Source organism: Chanodichthys erythropterus, chromosome 15, assembly GCF_024489055.1.
Source record: "Chanodichthys erythropterus isolate Z2021 chromosome 15, ASM2448905v1, whole genome shotgun sequence".
In the NCBI taxonomy this organism is placed as follows: Eukaryota; Metazoa; Chordata; class Actinopteri; order Cypriniformes; family Xenocyprididae; genus Chanodichthys; species Chanodichthys erythropterus.
In genome coordinates, this window is record NC_090235.1 from 19,290,227 (window position 1) to 19,310,861 (window position 20,635).

Genomic DNA, 20,635 nt, shown 5'->3' on the forward strand with positions numbered 1-20,635 from the left:
AAATGACTGACGTAACTTTTTATTCATTTTATTTTTTTAAATTCTAACTAAAGTTTCAGTAGCTTGTATTTTTTATATATATATATATATATAAATATAATATAATATAATATAATATAATATAATATAATAATATATAAATATTTTTGTGGTGCTTATTTAAAAAAATAGTTTGTGAAACTTTACACACTGTCCAACAATAAATGTTTCAAACTGTGTTTTGTGACCTGTGCACTTGTGTGTTTGATTCAGTGTGTGCCTGGTTATCCTCTGGGGAAAGAAAATCAACTTTGCATTTACTTTTTTGCACTCCAACTTTGCATAAAACTCTTGGTAGTGTGCTCAATAATGAAGATGCCAAAGAAATCGCATACTCTCTTGAGTAGGTAGCTACTTAAGTAATTACTTTGCAACCGCTAAAAAAAGTACATTCTATATACGGTGCGTTCCAAACGGGATATATCGCCCTCCGGAGGGCACTTCGGAGTGAAAATAATCATGGTCGCCATATTGAAGGGTCGTTCCAAACCAAAGTGCTCAAAACAGGCCACTTCATAGGGCCCCTCTGAATGATGGGTACATCTGATGGACACTTCGGGCCCCCATGATCCTTTGCACAGGGAAGTTGTTTGACATCACAGAATGGGTACAGAAGGCTCGGAGTTCGATTTTAACTATAAATGTATGTATTATATTTTTCTATACTACTGCAGTATTAATACGAGTTAGAATTGGTACATTATTATGGTCAAAACGACATTGTACTTCAACAAAAATACTTTACAGCTCCCTTTATCAGTCCATTCAAATGTTTAAAATGCATAGATACAATATAGCCTATATGCGATAAACCTAAAATAAATAAACTAACGTTAAACAAAGGGCGCAGATTGCACAATCTACTCCTCCTTGATTGTCTCGTTAAGATGCCGCAGAAGTGCGTTCCATAAAAAGAGTTTTTTTTTTTTTTTTACCCCTACACCCTTCATCCCTTCGACGCTCTCAGTCCGGAGGGTAAACCCTCGGAAGGGATTAGGGCATAGGGATGAGCCCTTCGAATGGAACGCAGGGATAGTATGAGTGTGTGTGTAGTATGAATGTATTCCGGATGTACTACATTCACCATGTTGATACTATCACGTACCAGCGTCAGAAGCATCGCTTCACTGCCATTCACAAATCCTCTCTCGTGGCATCTAGGGAGAGTAAAGTGTCCATCGTATGCACACTTCAGAATCTCACCGGAAGTAGTAGGTCATCCGGGTACTTTTTGCCTACTGTTTTATGAGTATTGTGAATTTGGACATACTACTTTAGTCACATACTGATAAACTCTGATGTGACAGAGATAATTGATGCGAGAGGTCCCGGGTTCAAATCCCGGACGAGCCCCCAAATTATTAGATCAATATCTCAATAATAGGTAGAATATTTGTAGTCTCAGTCATCAGTTAAGAAACAGGCGCCTCAAGCCCTGTGTCGTGTGGCAGCAGCAGTGCGAGGCCTCGGGAGAATGACCAACCAGACACAGATAAAGTGTGGTACAAAGCATTCTCAGATTTATTCAGGATGAAGGGTCATATAGAAAATTAACTCCAGGATGGCTTGAGCATCCAATCATATGACTTGAGAATCAAACCTTACCATGTATGGCATTTCACGAAATATAATAATAAGAAATGTATGTGCGTAAATGTGTGTGTGTCTTCAACTTCTGGTTACGTGTGAGAGTGTCAGTGTGTCCAAGGACTACTACTACTTGTTTTGTCTAGGAAGGTACATGATGTGCATAATGGAAAAATCCCAGGACACAGAGAAAGTCAAAAAGAAGCCCAAGAAATAAGAAATTATTTAACACCTACTATATAGTAGGGAAGTATGTGATTTCAGGATTAACATTTTCTGGATTAACAATGACAGCAAATGGAAGGTCAAGTCAAGCCCATACCATTGGCTGCTTCCAAAAACACATACTTCCCTGCTATATAATAAGCGAAAAACAGTATGTGACAAATATGTGAATTCACAGTACTCAAAAGAGTAGGCAAAAAGTACCTCAAAAAGTCATCTGATGAGATTCTGAAGTGTGCATACGATGGACACTTTACTATCCCATGAGGCCACGGTAGAGGATTTGTGAATGGCAGTGATGCTGGTAGGTCACATAATGACAACATGGTGAATGTAGTACTTCTGGATTACATTTGACCCAAATGGCTCACATGGGCCCTGTCCCAAATGGCACACTCCGGACTTGTGGACTTCTTCAGAGTCCACACTTTGATGACGTCATGTAGCGCAGACCTATAGGGCCCTTGGCGCGAGTTCACGAGGGCGCATTGAGAGGTATTTTTGGGACAGACTCGATCGCCACGCCGGAAGTAACGGTCTGGTTGTTTTTTGACAGGAGCAGCAGGTTCGAGGATAATATTTAGCATCGAGAACAGGTTTCTTTTCATTTGCAAAATATTATCTCCATTTAAATAATGTATACAGTTGTAATAATACATAATGTTCCATTTGAACTAAGATTACAATTTTAACACATAATAAACATGTGCGTGAGTTTCAGATGAATTTACAGGTTTAAATATAAATACTTGGTTTACATATGACTCAGTAAAGCCATTCGGTTCTATTTATTTAATGAATCAAAATGCGATCGTATTATTATTCAATGTGCTATTATTATGTTTGAGATATCAACCACTGGTCGATGACCATAATGTTTGTATAAACTGTAGGTAACAACTGGTAAAATATGTCATAAAAACCGTAATGATACCTACACTTAAATATTTTATTCTCATCCATGTCATCAATTGCTCTTGAGCGAAATCTCCTCCCATCCGTTGTCTGATTGGCACTTCGCAAGGATTCCTGGGTAGTTAAAGTGTGCGGAGCCTGCATCTATGTGGGCTTCGCGGAAGACCGCTTCAAGGGTACAAAGGGGGCGCTGCTGAGCACACTTCAGAGCGTTAAAATGCTGAATGGGATGGCCTACGGACTCGTAGACTCAGTGAGCATGTGCAATTTAAGTCCACGAGACCGAAAGTCCACATGAAGTGCGCCATTTGGGACAGGGCCATCATGTGCATTTTCGGTCTTGTGGACTTACAATGGCCGCTGCGTGTTAAGTACCGTAGGGTGTCCCATTCATCATTTAAGCTTAAAGAAGGGTGCTCGTGAGCACCCCCCTTTGCGGCTGCTATGCATCCTCGATGCGCACTTCTGCTGAGCCTGCAAGACTGTGACCTACTCAGAGGCAGTCAAAGAGGCATTACGTTGTGAAAGAGTGGACTCAGAGGAAGACTGAGTGTTTAGGGTGCCATTTGTGACGGGGCCATTGATACTACACACATTTTTTGTTTGTTTTTTTAGAGGTCGTGAAGTAATTTTTGAAAAAGTAGTACCGACTCGAGTATGCGATTTCAGACGCAGCCATTTGGTGTGTTCAACTTGAAGTGGCGCTGCACAGACTGATCGGTGAATGACATCAAAGTACCACAAGAGCGATTAGGGAACGGAGGTTCAGTATGCTTTTGAATCTCTCGCTATACTTTGATGTCAGACACTGATTGGTCTGTGCAGCTCCACTTCAACACAACTATTGTAAGATGCAGAATTCTGAGCACTTAGTATACTACAGACAGTGTTGGGGGTAACGCATTACAAGAAACTTGAGTTACATAATCAGATTACTTTTTCAAGTTACTAGTAAAGTAACACTTTTTCAATTTACAACAAAATGTTACTTTTTCAAATAAATAACGCAAGTTACTTGTTCACATTATTGACTGACAGCTCTCCTGTCCCCATGTTGAGAGAAATAAAGGTCAGAGGTGTTGTGTGTGCTGTGTGAACATGATGGTTATTGTAGTTCTAGACTAAATGTGAACATGCATTTATTCATCTCACTTGCACGAAAACATTCAGTATTCCTCAAAATGAATAAAAACAGTGAAAAACTATCTCAGGATTTTACACAAACCTGTAATAATTAACTATATTAAATAATACAAATACACTTTATGTATTTAATCTCACGTTATTTACAATGTCTTTGCTGCTGACCTTCAATGATCTAATTCAACTATAATAATTATCAAAAATGACTTTAGATTAGATTTAGAAATAAGAGTGTTGAACTTTCTCCTCCTGTATAATATTCTTCTGCGATCCAGAATGGCAGCACACCTGAAATGTTTGTTTGAGTTGCACCCTCTACTGTACAGGAGTAAATGTGCATTTCCATCAGCATGAGGCTTATTCATTTCATTTTTGGTGTGAAATGGCCTTAACATTAGCAAAAAAATAGAACTTTTTTGTTGTTGTTTTAAAAAAGTAACACAAAAGTAACTTCTAAAAATGCAATTAGCTACTTTTTTTTAGGAATTAATGCAATATTGGAATGCATTACTTTTAAAAGTAATTTTCCCCAACACTGACTACAGATATAGTATGAATAGTATAGTAGTATGCTATTCCAAGCATAGCCAACTTCAGGCTTTTAACCAATTAAATCACAGCAGCTACAGAGATAACCAATAAGGTTTTATTTTGAATAGAGTGGCATATTAGTGACAGAACTTTGCCTCTTTATACACAAATCAACCAATGAGGAAAAAAATTAAAAACAAAGAAAAAACAAAAAAGTTCTTTTAAAAAAATGTGCATGTATAAAACCACGCTGGGCGACCATCAGACCAGGACCACGCTGGTCTGTGATTGGCACACAGACACAGGAAGGCCCGCCTCATATTTGGCTATGAATAGAAAGAGTTACCGGTAGAAATGAGTAGAAAAGACAGCAATGCAAACTCAAAGATTCACTGACGTCCATGACATTAACACACAGTGAGCTCCAGACGTTCTCAAATGAACAGGTGCAGGTTTGTTATTGGGAGGTGGGGGCTTCACAAGGACATGTGAATGTGTTAGATTGTGGTGGGGTGGAAGCGGTGAACATCATTTTGATCAAAATATTAAACCTCCAGCACCAACAGCTTTTTTTTTTGTACAAAAAATGTTAAACAATCATCACGTCTTAATACCTGAATTTCACATACTAATTGTAGGCTTGCAACTATATGTTTAGCATGTAAGCGTTTGATTAAACATTATTCACATCCATATTCCAATTAGACATGATTGCTGAGGTTTTGTGAGTATTTGTCGTGACGGTGTTAGAGCCAGTCTCTTAGACACAAATGAAAACAAACTAATAGATTTTAGTTAATGACCAATTTTTAATAACCCTTATTTTCTTTTTTTTTTTTGACTAATTAAATAAAACATATGCATTATAATTTGTTTCCAGATAATTTTAAATATTAATAATAGCATTTTTTTGCACTATAATTTGGTTTTTGTTTAGTTGTAGGAATGTACGATATATCGGCCGATTTACGTTCATTTTTAATGTTATCGTTATCAGCCCGATAAGACAATTTTGCCAATTATGGTTTTGAATTGCTTGAAATATGATTGAAAACATTTAATAAAAAGGAAAATACAGTTAAGTACAATATACAGTGCAAGTCTGTCATATAGGCTACATAATATTATAATGAGAACATTATAATTGTGTGCTTTTTTAAAATTTAGTTTTATTGGCCAATATATCAGTAATCGGCTTTCAAATATGAAGAATTCTCGGTATTGGCCAAAATTTTCATATAATTGTGTGCTTGGGACATGGCTTTTTAAAATGTAGATTTATCGGCCAATATATCGGTCATCTGCTTTCAAATATAAAGAATTATCTGTATTGGCCAAAATGTTCATTTATTTAGATTTATCAGCCAATATATCGGTTATCGGCTTTCAAATATATACAATTATCGGTATCGGCCAAAATATTCATATAATTGTGTGCTTGGGACATGGCTTTTTAAAATTTAGATTTATCGGCCAATATATCGGTCATCGGCTTTCGAATAAAAATAATTATCTGCATTGGCTAAAATGTAAATTTTTTTAGATTTATCGGCCAATATATCAGTTATCGGCTTTCAAATATATACAATTATCGGTATCGGCCAAAATATTCATATAATTGTGTGCTTGGGACATGGCTTTTTTAAAACTTAGATTTATTGGCCAATATATTGGTTATCGGCTTTCAAATATAAATGGCACACTTCAGTACCTATCATTAAAGAACCGATAACCAAGCAAAAAATGTGAATATCGGTAAAAAAAAATAAAAAAAATATCGGTTGTCAAACAGACTATCAGTCTCAAACCTTTACTCAGTGTCCAAGAGACTGGCTCTTACTATAGTAATTTATTCCAAGGTGTGTTGTGATGGGTCAGAAATTCTTCTAGGTATATACAATAATAATAATAATAATAAGGCTGATGCTGTGATGCTTTAGGTAACGTGTTCTGTGTGTTTGTGCAGTTGTCAATGTCACATAGAAATTTAAGTGCAGGGAGAGGAGAACATGTCCCCACGAAGGAAGAACTATCGGGGAGTGAAACACACTTGCAGATGCATTAAAACAAGCCAATATTCACACTCTCACACACTGTCAGGACATGATCATACAGAGTACAATATTCAAGCTACAGGTACTGTTGCACAGGTGTGACATTACAATCTTAGACTGAAGTACAACCACCCCGTATGGGTCTCAAGATTTCCCCCACCTGCCCGAAATGTCCCACAGAAAACAGTGTGGCGTCTTGAATGTGCTCTTGTACACACACTCAGTGGAATATGCTTGAGTGCAGGTTTCTCACATAAAAAAAACACCACCATGCATTCTAAACGCATGATTTGTGATATAATAGGAAGCGTTATTTGATGTCACGTTTCAGTGTTATGGCAGCTTTACCCTCAGCGATATGTTTATAAATGGGCGTGGGTGTAATTCTCTGTTACTCTGGATATAAAAAGGAAATTTTGGGGACTGCGTGTGCCGATACTGCACACAAGCCGTCCCAGATGCGATATAGTACGTTTGCACGTTCAGATATTTAAAATGATATGTGTTAAGACAAGTAATGTCATTTCAGCATTTTGCTAACATCTTGTGCTACATCTGCGAGTAACACTGACATCACACCACATGACATGTCACATACATTCTGAGCATGTCAACCACAGAGTCTGTTGTTGATAGCTTGTTATTGCTAATTCATGCATTTCTAGTCATTTTGCTTTTATGAATGAAATGTATTCTGATATAGCATATCAAATAAAACAGAATAACCCAGAAAAAAAAAAAAAAAATGATAGTAATTCTGAAATCGTACTATTTAAAGCAGGGGTCTCCAAACTCGATTCTGATGGGCCGCTGTCCTGCAGAGTTTAGCTCCAATCTCAATTAAACACACCTGAACCAGCTAATCAAGGTTTAATTAGGCATACTAGAAACTTCCAGGCAGGTGTGTTGAGGCAAGTTGGAGCTGAAATCTGCAGGAGAGCGGCCCTCCGGGAACGAGTTTGGAAACTCTTGATTTAAAGTCTTTCAGCTCGGATATCTTTGTTAGACACGCTATTTTTCTCCCGAAAAGTTGCATTTGTTACCCACAACGATAATGTCCCAACCCCAATCCACATCAACACGTTCCTACAACATCCATCTTGAGCATGACTGTCCATCAGGCTTGTTTGTGTCTCTGTTTGAGAGTGAATGTGGCTGTGCGAGAGACTAACCTTTCAAAACAAAAACCAGACACTCGATCAATGATCGGCGACACACTAAACGCTAAAGCATTCAGCATTTCTCCAGGTAAAACTGATAAAACAATTTTTAAATGATGTCCAGGTGGATGTGTGCATGTTTATTTTGTACTACAATAGCATGGTTAAAAGCATGACAAACAAAAAAAGTTGAATTGATATTTACACCGATAAAACCTTACTGCACAGCTAAATAGATAATATCCTTCACTACGAATATTATGATCACCAATTTCCTTCCATTCAGAGCTGCTGATATATTATTGATTATTACTAATGATTACTAAAGTTTTTATACAGAGCAGAGGAGAGGCTAGTCCTCTGATTCTATGCATGCGCTCCCTCACAGCAAACCTTAGGAGTTTGTAGTGTGCTGTGTACGTGTTTCGGGCTCTCTGCTCCAAACGGACAGTACCGCCGTGCCGAAACGTGCTCTCGCCAGCAGAGGGAGTCGTGCTGCGTGTGTGCGCCTGCGTGCGTGCGCGTGTGTCTAGGCTGGGGTCACAAGGGCACCTTTGACATACAATCGCACATATATGCGCAAGCACACACACACACACATACTCGCTCTGCTCGAGCTCTGTTTCTAGCACCTGGGAAATGGAAGGCACCACACAACGCTGGATCACTGACCTTGGTGACAGAAGAGCATTTCGAGTACGGACTCTACTTCTGCCATGCAACTCTTATTTCAGCTCCTTTTTCTCCCTCTTGTCTGACTTGCACAATCCCTCCATGACCCCAACTGTGTTCTTTTCCTCTCCCTCAATTTTATCATGCTGTTTTTTGTTTTTTTTTAGCTCCCATGTTTTCAGTCTGAGAGTAATATTGTGCAGGAAACATCTGAAATGGAGTGTCTTTACAAAAAAAAAAGATTCAGGTCATAATTCCATAGAACAACAATCCTAAACATATCAATAATAACATGTTCTTAAAAAAGTTTTCTTCTCTGTGTATGTGTAGACTCAAGCCCCGCCCTCACTGACCCCACCCCTAACCCAAGCCCCTCCCACAACCAATTCCATTTGTTTCTACATTGATCTTTATCAGTTTTTTTTTTTTTTTTTTGGAAAAGAAAGTTCCGAGTCCGTGGAATGAGAGGCACTCTCATGGGGAAACGAGGGAAGAAAGGGATCAAAGGAAAAGGGGCGAGATGAAAAGAAAGGAGGTGGGGTCAGACAGATAGGGGACGAGGTTGGAGAGATGGAGGAGGGTGAATGTATGGATGTTAGGCGTAGAATTCTTCCTGCTTGTCCGGTTTCTGGTAGGTGACGGTGGCTTGTTTAGGCTCCTCTAATGTGTAGCTGCCTTCATCTTTCTTTTTCATCCGGTAGACGAGTAACATTACAAGGAACGCAGCGAAGAGTGCTCCAACTACACCTCCGACAATCACCGCTGGAGAAAGAACAAGAGACGCTGATTACTTACAGCAATTCATTATGAACACTTCAGCAACAATTACATTCTCTCCCAGCATCCATAAATGTGCAAGTGTCATCTCTGGGTTAAAGACAAATGAGAGTGTTCAAGATTAAAAAAAAGAAGAAAAAAAAAGGGATTTAAATAACTTTTTAAATCAAGACTGGAATAATGATGCTGAAAATTCAGCTGTGCATCACAGGAAGAAATTACATTTAAAAAAATATTCAAAGAGAAAACATTTATTTGAAATTGTAATTGGTGAGCGTAAGTATGGAAGCTTGTTTCCGACAATGAATATAACATAAAAAGGTAATTGCGAATTTTTATATCACGATTCAGAATTGCATGATATAAACTTGCAATTGCGAAAAAAAATCAGAATTGTGAGAAAAAAAGTCAGTATTGTGAGAAGTCAAAATTGTGAGAAAAAAAAACTGAATTGTGACATACATTTTAAAATGTATTCAAAATAGAAAACAGTTATTTGAAATTGTAATAATGTCACAATATTACTGTTTATATTGTATTTCTGATCAAATAAATGCAGCCTTGGTGAGCAGAAGTATGGAAGCTTATTTCCACCACTGAATAGTCAAAAAAATAAATAAAAAAGGTAATTGCAACTCTCACAATTACATTTTTCTCAAAATTGAAAAGAAAAAAAAAAGAGAAAAAGTCATAATTGCGAGATTGAACTAACAGTTGCGAGAAAGTCAGAATTGCGAGAAAAAGTTAGAATTTTGAGATAAAGTCTCAATTGCTAGAAAAAAAAATCAGAATTATGAGATATTAATTTGCAATTGCGAGAAAAAAGTCAGAATTGTGAGAAACTCAATTGCGAGAGTCAGAATTGCAAGAAAAATTCAGAATTGCTAGAAAAAAAGTCAGTATTGCGAGGAAAAGTCAGAATTGCAAGAAAAAAGTCAATATTGTGAGATATAAACTTGCAATTGCGAGAAAAGTCAGAAGATATAAAATTTGCAGTTACGAGAAAAAAGTGAGAATTGCGAGAAAAGTCAGTATTGCGTGAAAAAAGAACTGTGAGAAAAAAAGTCAGAATTGCAAGAAAGTCAATATTGTGAAAAGTCAGAATTGCAAGAAAAAGTCTGAATTGCGAGAAAAAAGTCAGTATTGTGAAAAAAGTCAAAATTGCGAGAAAAAAGTCTATTGCGTGAAAAAAGTCTATTGCGTGAAAAAATCAGAATTGCGAGAAAAAAGTCAGAATTGCGAGAAAAGTATTGCGTGAAAAAAAGTCAGAATTGCAAGAAAAAGTCAGTATTGTATGAAAAAAGTCAATTTCGCGAAAAAAGTGAGAAAAAGTCGCAATTATCTTTTAAATTGTTTTATTCTGTGGCAGAAACAAGCTTCCATACATTAGACTTCTTTCTAAAACATAAAAAAAAAAAGTCTTACTGACCCCAAACTTGTGAACGGTAGTGTATAATAGTGAAATTAAAAACAATTTAATCATAGATAAATAAACATCATGACATTGATCCCTTTCTTATGTTCATTTTAAAAATCAGTCTGAGATTTTAGGGGATGCAATGCCAACAATGAGCACAACTATAAATGAACTCAAAGAGACAATCGTTTTAAGTTTCATTAATGTTTCTGAACAGTGATAAAAAACAAACCAACAAAAAGACACAGACAAACAAACACAAAACACATTTAATCAAGGCAGGGAGAGTTTTAAATCTCTAAAACTAAAGCTTAACTGCGAGAGCGTAAAATACGATGTATGAGCTAAATTTAAACTAATTCCACGCTATAGCCTGCGACTCCTACGTCTTTACCTATGACCAGGAAGTCTGCAAATACAAAGGCAAACAGTCCTCCGATCAGAATGGCTGAGAAGAGAGAGACAGCATATCAGATGACAGAGAGAAACGAGAGGGGAGAGACTGAGGCGCAGCTAAACAAACAGAGGTGAAGGTGAACGAGGAAGAGAGACAAAGAGCAGAAGACCGTGTTCTCCACAGAGAGCTAAAATAAAGTCCACTGGAGGCTCTTGCTTGAGATCATAGGAGCTGTTCTTAAAGGGCCAGTACATCAAAAATAAAGTAAATCCATATAAATCATTTTTGGGTGAACTGTTCCTTTAAATAACATGAAATGCTATTTAAAATACTATTGATAATGCTAACAGATAATGACTAAAAGTTTCATGGTTGAACCTTGAACATAATATATACACTACCATTCAAAAGTTTTGGAGGTTTGCTTTATTCAGCAAGGATGCATTAAATTGATCAAAAGTAAAGACATTTATAATGTTATAAAATATTTCTATTTCAAATAAATGCTGTTCATTTGAACTTTTTATTTATCAAAGAATCACCGTTTTCATAAAATATGAAGCAGCACAACAGTTTTCAACATTGATAATAATAAATTTAGTTTCTATTTCTATTTTCTTTTAAAAATAGTTTCTTGAGCATCAAATCAGCATATTAGAATGATTTCTGAAGGATCATGTGACACTGAAGACTGCTGAAAATTCAGCTTTGATCACAGGAATAAATTACATTTTAAAATATTTTTAAACAGTTATATAATATTTCAAAATGTAGTGTATTTTTGATCAAATAAATAATGCAGCTTTGGTGAGCATAAGAGACTTCTTTCAAAAACATTAAAGGAATCTTACCGACCCCAAACTTTTGAACGCTAGCGTGTTAAGCTTTATAATAATGCAAATAACGTTTTTCTGCTGTAGGGTTTTCAGTTCAGTATGATCTGTTTTATAAGCAACAGGGAGACAGACGAAGATATGTACAGAAAAAAATAGTAAATTAAAGATATATACAAGACAGACAGGTTCACAGACAGAAGCCAAAAAAAGGTTGAACTGGGTTGCGGAAGTGGATCTGAATGTGTCAGGCATCTCTCACCTATCAAAACTTCCTTCCTCTCGAGGATGTTCTTCTGAGGAAGTTGAGCGGCGGAGCTTCCCACAGCATCTACTGTGTTTCCAGTCAAATCTGGCTCTCCAGCCTTTCTGCCTCGGCCGACCTCGTTGCCTTGGTGAACTTCATTCTCGTGGATTTCAAAATCACCACTTGGACCTGGTCCTGCAACTTCATTATTTACAGTTTCATCTGGTGTTTGTGTCTAAATGAGGAAGAGAAAAGAAAAAAAGATAACCTTTCACTATTGCACAATAGATCATGTGTAGCTGAACATTTGCAGGGAAGCAGAGCAAAAACTGCAGACCGAGACAGACCATTTTGTACAAGTTCTTGGTTTTAAGCAAAATTGTCTAAATCATCTGATGAAAGTGTGATTTTGATGCAATACTCACAGATGATATTCATATGCACAAATAATACAATTCTTTTTTCTCATTTCTTTGTCTTAAATGTCTGAAATTTGAACCCAATGTGAATGAGCGCAAAAAGCAATATGGATGATATTGTCATGAATAGGGTAATATGATTTTTTTTATTTTTTAAAAAAAGGATCTACATTTGCTGACATTGGATATTTAACTGTGCATTTCCACTCTTTTTGCACCTAGATTACCTTGCCATCATCTAGCACACTTTAAAAATATTAATAATTCATTAATACTGTTAAATGTAATATTTAGCAAATCTTAAAATTAATATCCATTTTTAAAGCTGTGCATTATAATGATGTGAAGACTAAATTTACTTAAAGCATTTAAAATTAATCATTGAATTTTGTGTGTTTTATGTTTAATTTAAGACTTCGAATAATATAAAGTTTTAATATCTACCATTTATCGAAAATAATTACTGGCTTACTTCAATTGGCTGGAATTTACATTTATATCATACATTACATATATCTGTATTCCCAAAATGTTCATATCAGTGCAGCCTTATATGAAATATTAAGTATTTATTTCATATAGATAATATACAAATTTAACTTCTACCATTTATGGAAAATAATTACTGGCAAAAATGTTCAAATTGGTGCATCCTTACATGGAATTATAATATTATTTATTAGTTTTATTTAACGATATATAGATAATATACAATTTTAATATCTGCCATTTATTGAAAATAATTACTAGCTTAATTTTATTTACATATTGGCACATGTTATTTAACAACATATGCAATAATATAACATTTTAATACATGCTTTTTTTTTTTTATTTCTTTTTTTAAATTAGTGGCATATCTGTATTCCCAAAATGTTCACATCAGTACAGCCTTACATTGAATATTATTTATTTATTTATTTATTTAAGGCATATAGATAATATTTAATTTTAACATTTACCATTTATTGAAAATAATTACTGGCAAGAATTTTCGTATTCATATTACACAATTTTAATATCTGCCATTTATTGACTCTGTATTGGCCAGATTTGTTTCATATCGGTGCATCATTACTAACTAACTAACCATTTAGAGTTCAAATAAATCCAAATATCCAACCTGTGTTGTGGAGCTCATCAGCGAGCGAGTGCTGCTCTCCGGCAGGGCGGCTCTACTCGGGGTGGTCTGCGGTTGCCGGGGTCGTACGGGGGCGGAGCTTGGAGTGGTCAGGGCAGGACGTGGTCTTGGCGGCTTAGCAGTGGTGGACGAAACGGTGGTGGGAATAACCTCAGTGGTTGTGATGATGTCTTCTTCTGTCGTCGTCTCTGGGGTGCTGGACAGCTCAAACATCATTTCTGTGGTGATGAACAGATCGTCCTCCTCCACTGTAGTCTCACCCGGAGCCGTGGACGAGTCCATGAACACTACAGGAACGTCAGTCAGCCAGGGTGCAACCGTAGCTTTCGTCGTCTCTTGTCCCCGCTCTTTGTCAGCATCCAACCTTATTACCATCTCGGATTCTCGTTCTCTATCCGGCTCCTTCGTCGTCCTCATTTCCTCCTCCTCAATCTCAGTCTCCACTTTGTAGTCTCTGTCTAGTACATCTTGACCCAAGCCGCTCTCGCGCTCCACCTCAGGTGGAGGTGGGCTACTCGGCTCTGCGGCGGGGGAGGCCGAGGGGGCGGGGCCAGTGGCCTGTGTGGTAGAAAGTGGGAGGGGCTCCTCCGTAGTGACAGCCACACCTGCTGCAGTCGGACGAACGTTTATATCTGGAACTGAAAGCGTAGAGAAAGAGCTATGAAAACACGGTGAGACAGGGTGAAGGAGATCAATACTCACAGCCATTTTAGACCGTGTTAATGTGTCATATGATACCTAGCACAAGCGTCTGCAAGGCTTCAAAGCAACCTTTAGATTGGTCAGCCCAGGAATGTGAACATCCCCATGGCAACACATGAATAAAATATCAATAACCTTGGTGAGAAATACACACGCAGAACAAAGCAAACAGCCCTGCATCACACAAACTCACACAGAGATGGTCTTCTTTAACTACAGGCACTTTTATGTCCCAAGGGTTGATTTTTATCAAAGCAAACTGATTTCAACAGATAACAGATGTTTTTCTTTTTATTATATGAAGGTCACATTAAAATTGTCTTAGAAACTTTGCCTTCATCATTACTTTTTGCTGCTTTTTATGTGTAGATTTTTTTTTACCCTTGACCTTGACGTTTTCTCAAATTATGAAAATCCATCATATATTTAATAATATATTTAACAATAAATATATTTTAAAAACTATAATCTAAATAGAGTAAAATAACCAATATTTATTGTGTGAACATACTTCATTTATATAGTCTATAAATATTATTTTTTTTTATTTTATAAGTTATAAGTTGTGATATAATTTCCTGCAAATGTTAGTGTAAATGGGGGGGAAAAATAAGTAAATATTACCTTTAATAAATAATACTTATTTATTTATATAATTTATATAATATATATATATATATATATATATATATATATATATATATATATATATATATATATATATATATATATATATATATATACACACTAAAATAAAAAATAAAATAAATAAATATATATATATATATATATATATATATATATATATATATATATATATATATATGATTAAAAAAAATAAAAAAATATTAAGATCGAATATATAATATATATATATAATATATATATATATATATATATATATATATATATATATATATATATATATATATATATATATATATATATATATATATATATATATATATATATATATATATATATATATGTGATCTTAATTTTTTTTTTAATCATTCTGTATTTGTCAAATTATATAAAAAAGTACAAAAAAAGCTGTTTATTGCATTTTAGTCCAAAACATTTTTTATATTTTTTATTATATTTTAGTTATTATATCTTATTGTTAAACAAAACTAAAACCATAAAAACATTTTATTAAAACCATATAGACATTTAAAAAAACATGACAAAAACACACAAAACATCATTAAAAATTGAAAATGGAAAATATAAATATAAAAACCAATTCAAAATATTAATAAAAACTATAAACAATACAAATAAAATAACACTGGTCCAAAACTGTTTAAAATGTCATTTCCACCACAGAATTTTCTCAAACATATAATACATACTTTGAGACATAACTGAAATGACATTGTGGTGGAAATATGCATGATTTTCAGAGAAATTACAATAGTCTCCTGTGAGATATCAATGTCTGCTGTTAAAAACAGTTCGTGATCAAATTAAATAATGTGTGAAAAGTGTGTTTGAAGACAGTTTATTTTCTAAGCATCCACAGGGCACAAAGTGCACAGAAGAAACACCCAACACTAGCAGATATTGGCCGTCCACACCCAGATTCCTGCTGATTAAGTGATCTTGTTTACAGTAATCTGATTACCGAGGATCAGATGATCACATACACACACACACTAATACATGAAGAAGTGCTTTTATGTACAAGAAAAGAAGGTTGTATTTCACTGTCAGTCTGTGAGCTTCAGTTTAGCAGAGGCTAAAATAACTGTATGAAGTTGTGGGAGGAATGTGAAAGAGAGAGAGAGCAAAGTGAGAGAGAAAGAGCAAGGCGTTGAGTTGTGAGAATTATACCAGCTGGTGAGGGGATTGGAAGTCCGGGATGGACTTTTAAACAAGGCAGCTGTGACCTCTTAATGAGTGATTCACACTCACATGTCACAAACACACTAAAGTGACACACAGACAAACACAACACACATCATACTCACAGCCAGAGCCAGATCCGGAGTAGAAGTCCTCATCATCGGGAAATTCATCTCCGGAGCCCTCATCGTCGCTTGGTCGGGATGCCTTGAAACAGAGAGGAAGATAAAGTCAAGTGTTTGTGATGTCACAGGAAGTGGAATGATTTAATGGTACGATATATCGGATTCACAGTGTGTGTGTTTGTTCATGTGTAAGTGTGAAGGGGTCTAGCGTGGGGAGCCGTTTCATCGAGAGGCCCGTTGCTAGGGGCAACACTTGCCTTTAACCCAATTTCTTAAATAGGGATGAAAATTCAGCAGAAACAGAGCTCTAGACTGTCCTCAGACCCAACGTGTCACATTAATGAGAAAACTGTGGTCATCAAATACACATAGTACAAGAACACATTGTACATTTAAAGCTACAGTACAGTCCAAAAGTTTGGAACCACTAAGATTTTTAATGTTTTTAAAAGAAGTTTCGTCTGCTCACCAAGGCTACATTTATTTAATTAAAAATACAATAAAAACAGTAATATTGTGAAATATTATTACAATTTAAAATAACTGTTTTCTATTTGAATATATTTGCTAAAGTAATTTATTCCTGTGATGCAAAGCTGAATTTTCAGCATCATTACTCCAGTCTTCAGTGTCACATGATCCTTCAGAAATCATTCTAATATGCTGATCTGCTGCTCAAGAAACATTTAATGTGTACAATTGTACAAAATATTTGTGTACAATTTTTTTTTTTTCAGGATTATTTGATGAATAGAAAGTTCAAAAGAACAGTGTTTATCTGAAATCTAATCTTTTGTAACATTATAAATGTCTTTACTGACACTTTTGATTGATTTAATGCATCCTTGCTGAATAAAAGTATTCATTTCTTTAATTTCTTTTCAAAAAAATAAAAATAATAATTCTTACTGACCCCAAACTTTTGAACGGTAGTGTATAATGCTACAGAAGCTTTGTATTTCAGATAAATGCTGTTCTTTTGAACTTTCTATTCATCAAGGAATCCTGAAAAAAAGTAGTACACAACTGTTTTCAACATTGAAAATAATCATAAATGTTTCTTGAGCAGCAAATCATCATATTAGAATGATTTCTGAAGAATCATGTGACACTGAAGACTGGAGTAACGATGCTGAAAATTCAGCTTTGCATCACAGGAATAAATTACTTTGTCAAATATATTTAAATAGAAAACAGTTATTTTAAATTGTAATAATATTTCACAATATTACCGTTTTTTACTGTATTTTTAATTAAATAAATGTAGCCTTGGTGAGCAGACGAAACTTCTTTTAAAAACATTAAAAATCTTAGTGGTTCCAAACTTTTGGACTGTACTGTATATAATAGTACAATGCGTCACAAATCAGCAGAACACATAAAAATAAAAAATTAAAAACATTTTAGAGGCTGTTTTTGTACTTAAAGAGAACCTGTTATGTCCTTGGTTTTGATTTCGAGATCTACTGGAATAGGTTTTCTAGCTTGAAAGTAAAAAAAAACACATTATTTTTCACATAGGGGTGAATTCAGGTGGATTGGGACACTTTTTCCCAATCATCTCAATGGCAAAAAGTGTCCCAATAAACCCCAATTCCACCCTATTTGACATTGTTGCAGCTCCTCTCTTCCCAGTCTGTCAGTAACGCTCTGTTTAGTTCCTGTCTGTATGAAGCCCCTCCTTCTGAAAAGCTCAATGTGCTCTGATTGGTCAGCTGGAGCAGTGTATTGGTCAAGTGCTTAGGGAAATGTCCCGCCCCTTACCATAACCGCCAGTCTCAACACACTACTAACTCACTCAACCAGGCCCCGCCGCTTTATTTAGCATATGTCTTGGGCGGGAATTATTTAAATGAGGAATATTGTGACGTGTTCGTTCCCAGAAGAAAACTCAAGACTACAATGGAGGTGTTTCAGGGAGTTCAGTGTACACTGACACTGATATAGAGAATAACTGCTGCTGGAGGGACTTTAAAGACATTTTCATGCTCAAACGGCATCAATACACACTAAAGAACGCATAATAGGTCCTCTTTAAAAAACACTGAATTTAATTACAGTCAGCACACAGCCCAAGTGTTCAGTGAGGTTTTCTAAACAACATTACGTAACACCCAACCGCTGGTGTAAAAGCTCTTCTACACCCCATGTCTGTATCATTCTTTACACTTGTGGTCTCTTTCCTTCCCCCCACTCTCATGATTGGTTGACCTCCATCCCGGCAACACCCCATAAATACTTAAACCAATAAACCGACCCCGTGCCCTCCCTATAACCCCCCATAAACACAAACACTGGCCCAAAAATGCTGTCAGTCATCAGTATGGCCCTAAGCTTAAAGGATTAGTTCACTTTAAAATGAAAATTCTGTCATCATTTATTCCCCCTCAAGATATTTGGAAGAATGTTTGGGGGTGAGATCTTTTTGGTTAGAAACATTCTTCCAAATACCTTCCTTTGTGTTCAGCAGAACAAAGAAATATATAAAGGTTTGGAACTACCTGAGGGGGAGTAAATGATGACAGAATTGTCATTTTTGGGTGAACTATCCCTTTAAATGCATCACACACAAACATCTGTAATTATCTGGTTTAATTACATATGCACATAATGTCTGTTTATGTGTCTTCATGTTTTGCACTGTAAGCATGTGTTATACACTCTGCCTATGTAAATGAATGCCCCAAACAGGACTTGCTGAGATCATTTTTAAAAAATATACATAAATATAAATGCTTATTGTATAATATGGAATTGTAATATTTATTTAAAAATGTTTTATTTAGAAATACAGCAAAAAGGCAGTAATATCATAAAATATTATTAGAATTTAAATAACTGTTTTCTATGTGAATATATTATAGAATGTAATTTATTCCTGTGATCAAAGCTGAATTTTCAGCATCATTACTCCAGTCTTCAGTGTCACATGATCTTTCAGAAATAATTCTAATATGCTGATTTGCTGTTCAAGAAACATTTATGATTATGATTTTTGCTAAAATATGTAAATATATTAACAAATGCAACAGATTTCCATGAACATGTTGAAGCAGACAAAAACAAGTCACCGATCCACTGAATAGAAATACATTTCTGATTTATGGTTCATCATTTCATTGCAATAAGAAATTTTAACTGATTCCTGATATGCAAATAAAATCAGAAATGCATTTCTGTCTTAACACTCTTGTACTCAAGAGACGGAGCATTTAACAGCCATGAAAAAGGACATTTAAATCATCACGACATTCATGATACAATGTTATTTTGCCAGCAAAAATCACTGACATTTCAGCCAGCTCTAGTAAACTAACAAACTGAAGCGTTTCCAATTACTATTCTAGCCATTTTATCAAGTAAAACAGTTTTAAATGGTGGGATGGATTCATGCTGATCTTTTTATAAACACAAAGTGCATGTGAACACCAGGGAATCAGATCCAACTGTGCCTCAATCTGAACTGCTATTAACCACAGGCCATTCACCAAATGCAATCAAGTCTAATGCGATTTCCTCCCCAACCTGTACAACACTCAGAAATACATGCTGCAGATGCACCGGATCTCCTTTCCAAATCCTTGCAAAAGCTGCTGCTCAAGAAGCAGGATTCAGCCAGCATGCATATTTGGATAGATTGTGTGTTTGTGGACGTCTGCGTATCCTCCCCTGTAATGGCGGGGTTGGTTTGTGGTGTAATTTGGTCTACGATATGATTAAGGGGTAGAACTGGCTCGCACAGCAAGGGTTCTTTCACAAACTGTGTGTGTGTGTGTGTGTGTGTGTGTGTGTGTGTGTGTGTGTGTGTGTGTGTGTGTGTGTGTACATAGAGATAGAGAAGGGGTGTGGGTAAAAGCTTTTTAGAGTCAAATGTAAATATAACATCCATCTGTCTGGCAGCACAGAATTATATAGAAACCATAGCAGGGCTGCACGATTACAAATTATCAGTTTCCTTTGATATTGTAATCACGATTCATTTTGATTAACAGAATTTGCATAATAATGCTTGTTTTGTGAGAGGCAATGTAAACAAAAAAAGTGTTGATATGAACATTAGCCCTCTTTTCCAGCATAAGAAATAAATTATGAAATATAAATTCGTTTTTTATATTTATTTTTTTATGAATAAATGCTTTTTATCCATCCATCCATCCATCTATCCTCTACAAAAAAAGGTTTCACATATAAATATGTAACTAGACACTTTTAAAGAATAGAAGCAAATGGAAGTCAGTAAATTACACTTTTCAAAATTAATTGTGGCAGCCGTAACTATTTTGATCATTTATTTGAATAATTGTGCAGCTCTAATTAATGGAAATATATATCTGTTGTGCTCTCTTTCTCTGCCAGATTTAATGTTGTTCTGTACTGGCATCTATCTAGAGGAACAGCTGCGA

General features: G+C 35.5%; 1 protein-coding gene across 1 annotated transcript in view; it reads right to left on the bottom strand.

Moving 5' to 3' along the window:
* Positions 1 to 4,554: 4,554 nt before the first annotated feature.
* Positions 4,555 to 20,635, bottom strand: part of sdc3 (syndecan 3) — a 40,039-nt gene continuing 23,958 nt past the window's right edge. The window contains exons 2-5 of the mRNA XM_067412075.1: positions 16,233 to 16,314; positions 13,540 to 14,195; positions 12,013 to 12,232; positions 4,555 to 9,088 (exon numbers count right to left, since the gene is read on the bottom strand). Coding sequence (XP_067268176.1) covers positions 8,922 to 9,088; positions 12,013 to 12,232; positions 13,540 to 14,195; positions 16,233 to 16,314 — 1,125 coding nt within the window. The 3' untranslated portion in view covers positions 4,555 to 8,921. The remainder of the gene's footprint in view (positions 9,089 to 12,012; positions 12,233 to 13,539; positions 14,196 to 16,232; positions 16,315 to 20,635) is intronic.